This window comes from Canis lupus, chromosome 5 (assembly GCF_048164855.1).
Source record: "Canis lupus baileyi chromosome 5, mCanLup2.hap1, whole genome shotgun sequence".
Taxonomy (NCBI): domain Eukaryota; kingdom Metazoa; phylum Chordata; class Mammalia; order Carnivora; family Canidae; genus Canis; species Canis lupus.
In genome coordinates, this window is record NC_132842.1 from 74,054,568 (window position 1) to 74,065,081 (window position 10,514).

At 45.6% G+C, this 10,514-nt stretch overlaps 1 protein-coding gene across 7 annotated transcripts in view; it reads right to left on the reverse strand.

Annotated features, from left to right (window-relative positions):
- ARID1A (AT-rich interaction domain 1A) overlaps positions 1-10,514 on the reverse strand; it is a 69,792-nt gene that overhangs the window by 17,187 nt on the left and 42,091 nt on the right. For 4 of the 7 annotated variants that reach the window (XM_072827642.1, XM_072827640.1, XM_072827638.1 and 1 more), the window contains exons 5-7: positions 1,171-1,411; positions 792-884; positions 91-258 (exon numbers count right to left, since the gene is read on the reverse strand). In XM_072827642.1, coding sequence (XP_072683743.1) covers positions 91-258; positions 792-884; positions 1,171-1,411 — 502 coding nt within the window. The remainder of the gene's footprint in view (positions 1-90; positions 259-791; positions 885-1,170; positions 1,412-10,514) is intronic. The other 3 variants (XM_072827643.1, XM_072827641.1, XM_072827639.1) reach the window with 1 other exon arrangement.

A 10,514-nucleotide genomic window follows, 5' to 3' on the forward strand; every position in this document is an offset into this window, starting at 1 on the left:
CATCCAGATCGCAGCATATGAGACAATGAACTATTTTCTCTTTCCACCTCTATATACCTCTATATACTCCTAACTGGGCAGCATACTCACCCTGTGGGCCGTACTGACTCCCCTGGGGACCGTAGCTCCCCATGGAGTTCTGCTGGTAGGAGCCCATGCCTGTGTGCATCTGTCCACCCGAAGGCTGACGCGGAGATAAGGCCGAGCCGGGCTGGGGGGAACTGTACTGGGGCATCTGGGGGTTCCTCTGCATGTAACCTATTTGTAGGTAGTGTTCATATAATTATTACCTCAGTACAATGAGAGCAAATGTTCTCCCTTATTGTAGGACCTCACCATCTACATTTTCTTTAGCAACTACTTGTACAACACGTCTCTATCTTATTTCCTATGTAATTATGTGCCCTTTTAGACACCCTCCACAGTGACATAGCCATTAACCAGGGCATGCCAATTGTTTCTACTAAATGGGGATCTGAAAAGAAAAACAGCAATAACAACAAAATCAGACATGATTTAAAGGGTAAAGATTTGATGCCAAGTCTTTAGTATTTGCTGACCAAATGAGACACAATGTAGGGAGGAATCCATCAGAACACAAACACTGAAAAACAAGACTGGGGGTAACACAATTCTGGAGATACCAAGTTGATCAAGCCCACTCTAACTTCACAATTTATTGTAGCAGTGTCCTAAGCTTCTTGGTCACACAGTTCTCCAAAAGCTATTGCACAGGATAATCAAATGGCTCCCTCAGACTCCTGCACCTCCCTGAAAACCCAGAATCTCACCTCGATCTTGGGCAATGCTCGATTGATTCATGGAAGGATGCATGATGCTGTCCGACTGGCCACTGGGTGGCCGAGGTGGCATCTGGTTGCCTGCTCCAAATACAGAAAGAAGCCAATCATGGCTAAGCCTGGCAATTCTAACTAGGAGGTCATTTCAGAGCTGGAAATGGCTCCTGGCAAGGCCAAACACCTCCCAATACCACATATACAAAAGGGACCCGACCAAAGTGCTCCCATCTTTCTTCTTCAAATGCTGAAGAGAAACCTCGCATATTGTGAACCAGGGATGCTCTTTGTGGCAGTGGAAGGCTGGGGCTCCCTGATATCACTGGGGCCAGTCCCTTTTCCCTCTCCCCAAAGACCCAGTATTTGAGGGTACCTGGCACTGCAGCAGGCGAGAGTGGTCCTGAGCGAGACTGAGCAACACTGGCGGGAGAGCCAACAGGGGATGGGGAGGGGCCTCGGATGCCAGGCAGGTGAGGGGAAGTATGAGGAGAGAAAGGAGACTGAGCTGGATTACTCTGCTCTCCTTGGCTGCTGGAAATCCCTGATGTGCTCACTCCAGGGCTCAGAGCTCCTTCTGTCCCCATGGGGAGATCGTCTATTGAACCAGATAGATCCTGAAACATATGCACAAGGATATGGATTAGTAATATTAGGCAGAAAGACTTCTGTTTCAACAGCTGTACTATACAATTAATATCTTCCTTAAACAAGAGCAAATATACTGCACACGTTATGTAATCATGATACTAAAGCTTACAGATGGCAAACTCCATTCATAGCTAGAAAGGAAATATTTTGGACTCTGTGGGCCATTAGTCTCTGTCACAACTACTCTGTCACCAGAGTGCAAAAGCAGTCACAGGTAATACATAAACAAATGAGTGTGACTTTGTTCCAACAAAACTTTATTTATAAAAACAAGTAAGTAGCCCATAAGCTGTAGACAGCTGACCCACGGTCTTTCTACTAGAAGCAGATCACCTGGTACTTTTGTCTTCTTTCCTGTCCCCAACTTCTACAGTCAAGAAAGCTGCTTTCAGTGAGGCTTCAGTTCTTTTCTGGTGGGGAAACTTTACAAAACATTGCCAGGATGGCACCAGGAGCTAGCTGCAGGAGACTTTTTTTTTTTTTTTTTTTTAATGCGCTGCAGGAGACTGTTAAACAAGTTTGAGCAATGTTCACAGATCCCCTCTGTAACAGATTATTAGAACCTACATTTACCAGGATGCACTTACTCCAAGTTACCATACAGTAAACATAAAGCGTAGGACGTGTGAAAGGGATATACTGTATAGGAAAGACAATTCCTTAACTGCCAAGAAGGTCTGAGACTATGTTCCTAACAACTGGCCCACAACAGGGATGAACGAATGTTTACCAAATGAACAAATCCAGTTTTCCTCCTAGCTTATTTTTTCAGTGAGAACTTGATGTTTATTGGGGGGGGGGGAGGGGTTCACTTACCTTGAATTAATCAGTACAGAGTTCACTCTAGGTCAGCAAGCTGAGATTAGCAACCAGGAGCTCAATATGAAAAATATTCACCACAGGAAATGCACACCCAGCCCCAACTTCATTCTCTAGCAATACTACTGGTTCAACACCACACGTTAATTTCAGGCTGGGGACTAACTGCACCCAGAAGAAAGGATGAGTTTTGGGTATGGGCTCAGGTCTGGGAAAAACCTAATGGTCAAATGGTTAAGAAATAAGTTCTCTTTAATTAATAAAGAGACACATCTGAAGAGATCCAAAATGGCCTGATTTAAGTCTATTCCTATTCCTACAACAAGCTCACTCTGAAAAGAGTAGTTTGAGATGACACTGACCCTGGAGTCTGACAGTAACATTGAAGGTCAGAGGGCACCTCTTAGCCTCTCCCCAAGTATCTGACTTGGTTGGACCTTTTGTAAAACCAGCTGGTTACTTTAAGCTGGGAACATTTCTGCTGAGTTCTATGGGAACAAAACTTGCCCTGAAGGCAAGGCAGGGAGATAAGTATGCATTTGTACCTGTGTCCAGTTCTCCAATGTTAGTTAGTTCAGAAGTCGGAAAATGCTAGCTTTCCTATAAGAAGCAGACCTAGCATACCATAGCATGCTTTATTTAAACATGCAATTAGAATTAGTCCCAGCATGGACAAGAACTCAAGAAGGCCCTCCTGTAGGTAATACCAGAGAGTGTCTTTTCTTCCGAAGGACTAAAGTACCTGGAGCTCTAAGAAGCCCTGGGTTCATCCCAAGAAAGGAGGATTCCACCCTCATGTTGAGGGCTAAGCTTTATCAGGGACACCTGGCTACTGAGCCAAGGAGAATAAACTCAAAGAGGGAGCGAGAGGAGAAGAGAAGCCAACTGTGTGTAGACCTTGAGAACCACTTGTTAGGCCCTGATCTATAACAGAAACCACAGTTCAATGCTCTCTTTTAGGGACCAGTCAGTTCCCTCAGGATTCCTTCCTTCCTTCCACCCCCAGTCCTTATTGATCTGCCAGCTTCCGGTAACAAGAACTACTTGCTTACAGAAAAAAGAAGTCAGTATATTTTGAAATAGAATAGGAATCAAGATCCATCCATAAGAACTTGGCCCTATTCAAATGGCTTTGAAAAATTAAATGTTTTGAACATTTTTGTTTTTACTTATTCTTATTTTTTAGAGAGAGAGAGAGAGAGAATACATGCAGGTGCTCACACGTGCAAGGGGGGAGGCAGAAGCTAAGAGAGAGAGAATCCTCAAGCAGACTTGTTACTGTGGGCAGAACTCAGGGCTCAATCCCAGAACCCCGAGATATCACAACTTGAGCTGAAATCAAGAGCCACCCAGGCATCCCTTATTTTTTTAAACAATTATTTTAAAGATTTATTTAAGTGTGTGTGTGTGTGTGTGTGTGTGTAGGCAACACATGCATGTGGAGGGTGAGAGAGCAGAGGGAGGAGGAGAGAGAGAAACTCAAGCAGACTCTGCTGAGCAAGGTGCCCGATGTGGGGTTGGATCTCATGACCTCTGAGATCAGGCCTGAGCCGAAAGCAAGAGTCTGATACTTAACCAACTGAGCCACTGAGGCTCCCCTGAATATTTTTTTCTTAAAGATTTTATTTATTTATTTGACACAGTGCAAGCAGGAGGAGTGGCAGGCAAAGGGAGAGGGAGGAGCAGACTCTGCTGAGCCAGAGTCCCAGGATCCTGGGATCAAACCTGAGCCAAAGGTAGATGCTCAACCAACTGAGCCACCCAGGTGCCCAATATTTTTGTTTTTAATTAAACAAGTAAAATATGAATATCATCATGGTAAAAACAGTTCAGATAGTATAGGTAAAGCCAAGTTCCCCTTTGCCCTTTCTGCTGCCTTCAACTGAGGAACCCCGGCTCAATTTGGTATCTATCCTTGGAAATCTTCTGAGGAACAGAGGAGGGAAGAAAAAAAGGAAGGAAAAAAACCAACAACAACCCACCAACCATGCTATAGGTGGGGGCAGAGCCTATGGAGGGCTTCTTCAGCCACACTTCTGTTAAAAACCAGGTTCCCCACAGATCCACAAGTGAATGTTCTAGTCCAGGTGAGAGATCCTAGGAGCCTGAGGAAAACAGGCAGCCCCTGGGACTAGGCTTGCAGGACCCTTGAGGTATCTGTGGTGGCAGTGTGGTGGCTTCCTTTACAGAAACACTCTGAGGGTGGCTGTCAGTTTTGTGCCCTGAGCTCCTCAGAGAAAAAGTGCTAAATAAACCACTGTCAACAGTAGCTCCACGTGGGCTGGGACGCCTGGGCATAGAAAATAGTGGGGAAGGAAGCAGCATTAATCTTATCTCTCTGATTTGGCTGGTTTGAGGCCAATCTCTCAAATTGTCATTTTCAGGCGATGGCAAGTTATAGCATGGGGGTAGGTGATTTTAAAAAAAAAAAAAAAAAAGTTTTTTTTTTGTTTATTTTTATTAGAACTAGAATGTTAGCATAGGAAGGGACAGATCGTTTGCCATTTACCATTTGAGCATGTATGATGGGCCTGACACTTTATGGAGTTCCTTAATTTTCTACCATTCTTGAAAGCAGGTACTACTACCATTAACATGTTGAAGATGCGCATGCTGCTGCTCAGAGAGATTAGGTTATGTGCCCAAGTTATCCAGCAAGTAAGTGGTAGAAAATAGATTTCAAACCCTGATTTCCTGAACCCCAAAGCCTATGTTCTTTCTCTCTCCATTATGCTGTGATACTATACTATATGATACCACACCTCTGAGTTAGAAGACCGAGGCCTAGTTCTTGGTACTTATCAGTTGTGGCCCTAGACAAGCTGGCAACAAACTGCCTGGCTTTCTCAGTTATACAATAGGTGGACTGGACAAATTTGAGTTGGTGGTACCCCTGGGCCGTATGCATGAAACTCCCCTGGAAACAAAGGGTTGGGGCCATATAGAATACGCAGTACCAGCAGTAGCAGCCTGGAATGAGAGATTGACAATACACAGCAGTGTAGGATGTAAGAAGTATCAATCAGTTCCAGTAGCTTTATCACAGTATATGTCTTCACTGGGAAATGGGAGGGACTAGTGGGGAGGAAGACTCCAAAAGAAGTGTCTCCCCTCTATCTACATGAACAGATACTGCTCTGAACTCCATATCCTTTTATTACACAGGACACACCTCTGCTTTCTACCCCACAAAAAGCCAGTTTTTCAGGTCTTTTGTTCCACAAAAAGCCGGATGTCTGGTTGTTGAGTCAGACCTCAATGTACCGAACAAGTTTGGCTTTCCACAACACACCTATCACACAAAGTTCAATCAACCCAAGCCCCCACTCTCCCTGGTGGGGGCCACTTTTAGCATTTCAAAAGTCAGGGTGTCTCAATTCTTCCAAAAGGGCCCACCTAACAAGTACCTTCCAGGAGGTCTACTGAAAGAATTGTAGCACTGCCCCTAAGTGGAAAGATCTCTTTTTCCGGGTTTGCTCTCTTCCAAGCATAATCCTGCTGAGAGATGGGAGGTGAGGATCAGCCCACTCAGTGCCCTGCCAGTTCCAAAGAAGCAGCAGGGCCAGGGAGAATTTCCTCACGTGTTTCCAACGTGTTTCATGCATTTTATTGCTCATCTACCATGCAGATCAAAAGCGCTGGAGCAGGTCCAACTATTTCACACAGAATCTCACACTCCAGGCTGGCTACAGCCCCGAAAGCCTTCGTTTCTTCACTTGAAATACTGCCCAATGTTATTTTGGGATGTGACCTGATAGAGGAAGCCCATAGGGACTCCATGACGATAACCGTTCCAGCTGTGATTGGTTGCCCAGCCCCAGCAAGTGCCAGCATGGGTTTGTCAGGCTCTGCTGACAAACAGAACTCGGCAGCTAACACCTTTTCTTCACACCACAACAAAACCATGCCTGAAATCACACAGTCCATACCTCGTTGGGGGGTGGGGTGGGGGGAGGCCTGCTAGTGCTCTCACAGGAAGGGCTGCAAGTTCTAACATGAATTGGCTGCTTGATGAAGTACATTTTTAAGCAGGAAGATACCAGATCAGGGTTAGAGGAAGGGAGTTTAAACAGTCTCCTGACAGAGCCCAAGAATGACATCAGTTCATTTTGCCGAGCAGATTAAATAACATCAACAGGCAAGTCTAAAGAACAGGCTCACGGAAATGCTCAATTCAGAGTTTTCTCATAAATTTGGATGAGTCCTTGAGAAATGGAGCTTTTGTTAACCCCCAGATGGAGTTCTTGTCCTCTTTCAGTTGAAAAGAACTTTTGCCAAGTTGTGCTGACTACTGGCGGGGAAACCACCTACCAAGGGAACCAGGTAAATCCTACATACATACTTAGAGGGTGTGTATGTGTGTGTGTGTGTTGAGAACCCTGCAATTCAGCCACACTTACTTAAATGACTTTTCCTTGAATGAAAAAAGCCCAAATGCACAGACTGAAATCACCAAATCTGCATTGGCATTTATCAAGTGTTTTCCCAGCAGTGTACCTAACAGATCCACAGCCACAGCAGGAGGCTGCTCCCATGCTGGAGAATGGGAGGAAATCCTGAAGAATACAGAAAAGACTGGAAGACCTGACCCTTGAAGAAAGGCAGACAGCAGGAAAGGAGACAAACTTCAAGGAAAAAGTACAGCAAACATAATTACATAGTAACTACTTAAGGTAAATAAGTTTTGGGGAGACCTGGTTTTTCTTTTCTTTTTTTTTTTTTTTGAGACCTGATTTTTCATAATGACTTCCTTAAGCAACTTATTTGTCAAGGGTCAGGGGAGAAGAGGCTATCTCTGCCAAACACTTCTAGAAAATATTCAATATAATAAAGCTTCAGTCGTAGGCCCTCTTTTCCGCAGTCTTTGTTAAATTCAAGTTAAGGGATCTGACCCCCAGACTGGTAGGGACTCCAGAATTACAGAACTGCACTTGCTCCAATGAGTGGTCACAGTTCAACAGATGAGCTGCTGTCCCTGTCCAGAGAACAGGCTATCTGGTGCGGGCTGAAATGCCAAGAATGAATCAATAAACAGAACAAACTGCCTCTTAGTACTGGTGTACTTTTGAGTCAGGGGCTAACAGGTGGTTAAGAAGGGGAAAGGAAAGACACAGAAGCTGGCACTATCTTTCTAGCTCAGGACCAAACACCATCTCCTGCTTGAACTACACCAACAGTTTGGAATAGCAGCAAGTGCTCTGGGAAAGGCTAAGAGAATGTGATTTCCTAACCCCTACCTGAAGTTTCCAAAAGCCCCTCACCAAACCCCCTCTTCTCTTTTTCACAATAGGCTATCATTCTGGGGATAATGGGTCATTTCTTCCCAGTACCTTCTGGCTGCCTGGTGGGGGATGCATAGTAAAGAAGAGTCAGAACTCATCTGGTACCCAGAATGCTTTCTGGGGGCCCACCTCTAAGAGGAAATCCCCTATATATATATACACATCAGAACATAAATAAAACTTAAGGAGACCAAATCTCCAAATTCAAAGGGTGCTGGAATGAAGAATAAAGGAAGTCTCTTTGTATCTCCCTCTTGAAGGGAAACAAATATAGGACTCTCATGTGCTTAACCCTCAGGTACACAGCTGGCTCACATTTAATTCTCACAGCCATCTTCTAGAAGCATGTATCTTCCCTGTTTTTTTGCCAAAGCAGGAGCTCAGAAGTTAAAAAATGTGCCCAAGGACAGAGAGCTATCATACAGAAGAACTGGAGTTCAAACCCATATTCTGATTCCAGAGCTTGCGCTCTTTCTACTATAAGGTAGAAGCTTGCCACTCTCAGAAGCTGGGTTCCATATGCCAAACAAAGCCTGGTCACAACCTGCCTCTGGACATGCTGAGTGACTACTACATCCATGGCTTTAACAAGTAAACCACCCTAAGCCTTGCTTGGCTCCTCTGTAGAAGGAAAGAGTAAAACTAGGTAATTTAACCATGTAAGTCTATAATGCTACACACTTCCTCTTGCATAGTCGCTCCTCCTATAAACCATTTCTCCTTTCTAAACCTCCTTTCGTGATTTATTTCAAATCAGCCCTTTCATCTGTAACTCTCAATTTAAACTTACTTACTTTCACCACACTAAATGGTATAGTACTTTCTCTTACCTCTGGGTCCTTAGAAGGGTACTTTTTTTTTTTAGGATTTTATTTATTTATTCATGAGAGATACACACACACACACACACACACACACACACAGAGGCAGAGACACAGGCAGAGGAAGAAGCAGGCTCCATGCAGGGAGCCTGATGCGGGATTGGATCCCAGGACTCCAGGACCACGCCCTGGGCCGAAGACAGGTGCCAAACCGCTGAGCCACCCAGGGATCCCCTAGAAGGGTACTTAATGTATAGGGAGGGAGAGAGTGACTTAGAATCTAGGGAGACCCTCTGGAAGCTAAGTCCTGTGAAGGTTGGTATCTGGTCTTTGCTGGTATTCACACTGAATGTGCTCTATGCCTATTATCAGACACAGGGGTGTGGCCCAGAGAGAGAAGTCAAAACATCCCTGGCCTCTAGATGGCCTCATCTCAGGCGATTTCAAACCCTCATCCAGCCCTGCAGCTATCATTCCAAACTGCAGGACAATTAGGCCTTGTTTAGGAGCCCCATTCCCCAAACTCTAAGGTGGGGAAGCTCCTTTGTGGAGGGAAGCTAAGCAAGCTTCAACCCTGTGTCCACAGTTGTGATCCACCAAGGCTGGTACCAGAGCTTTCCTATAACACAGCAGGATGGTCCACTTCCAGGTCACCTGAAGAGAACTGGGTGGGAAGACCAATTACTTGGAAGTTGAGCTACAGGTGCAGCAGCTATAGACTAAAATCATTTTTTGCCTTGGAGACTTCAAAGACAGGAAGAGCTTTGTGGGGACAACGCCTCCACAGCCAGCACAGCTTCCCTGGCCCTTCACCTTCACCCTAGGGACAATGCTCACAGCCCCTCCAAGGACTCTTCTGGACCCACCGTGGCAGGACTGATGGCACTGTGCAGATTCTGCCTGTAGGACCAGAGCAGGACCAGGCCAGATCCTCCCCTAAATTATCAGTGAGCAGAAAAACACCAAGCACACAAAAGACAACATGTTTGATGAGTTATTCAATGAATAATCTACTCAAAAGCATCCTCTTTAGACCCATTCTCTAGTAGTCTTCTTTCCTTTAACCTTGATCCCCCACCATAATCCCATACCTGAGCTCTAGACCTCCACATGGAGGGGATTCTTGGGTGCTGGCATGGAGGAAACAAACTCTCCTGTCTAAAACTGCAAAGTACGACCCCCAAATAGGCCCTGGCCACTTGGGTAAGAGCACTTGATAGAACTGCAGTGCAGGGAAGGAACGTCTGGAAAGGAGGCTGTCGGGAGGCGGGGCTCTGTGTCACTGGAGAAATTTCAATCTAATTACAAAAATACAAGAACCCGCTGTTCTAATCTACCTCGGCAAAATCTCTTGAGGTAGGTTTGCCCCTTTGGGTGGGGGCCGAGGGCGTTTCTGAAGTAAGAAAGGGGAGAAGAAAGACCATGGGGCTGCCTGCACTCCCGCGGTGGGAGCCCCTGCGAACAGCAGCTCGGCCACTGCAGCAGCCATTGATTTTCCAGGGGTCGATATTCTGCTCCCACAGATCTGCTCGGCTAGAGGTTTAATCACATTGAGTGCTTCAGCCCAACATCTCCCCTGCACTTCCCACTCCCCAAACCAATAAAACAAACACCAAACACAAGGGGAGTCAGCAATGGGTAGATGTATCTCCCCACAGCTGGCCCCCACCGCCAAAAAATTCTAAATACCAGCTCCAAGGGAGCCAAAGCTATATGGGCAGTTCGCACGAAGCTGCAGGGACAGACCCATAGGTGCCATTGCCTAAGGCTCCCATACAGACCCTACTAATAATTCTGAGATTTTACATTAAAAACTCTAGTTTCCCAACTTGTGGGGGAAAGAGAAAAAGATCCTAGAACTCCCACAGTGTAGCGATTGGTTGAAACCTTGTTTTCCAGTTTGTCACAGTCCCCACCAGGTGTATTACCTACCTGACCTGCCTTGGACACACACCCCTCCCCTGCAAAGGCTTCTCACTTGGGCCAGGAGAGAATGTCTTAACTAGTCAGAAACCACCTCTTGGCCAAAAATGTACAGTGCTTTAAGGGTCACTAGCTAACAGACTCAAATCTGGAAGAAAAAAAAAAATGAAACTGGGTCAGAGCTGGGCCTGAGTTAGAGCAGTCAAGAACAGTGCATATTTATG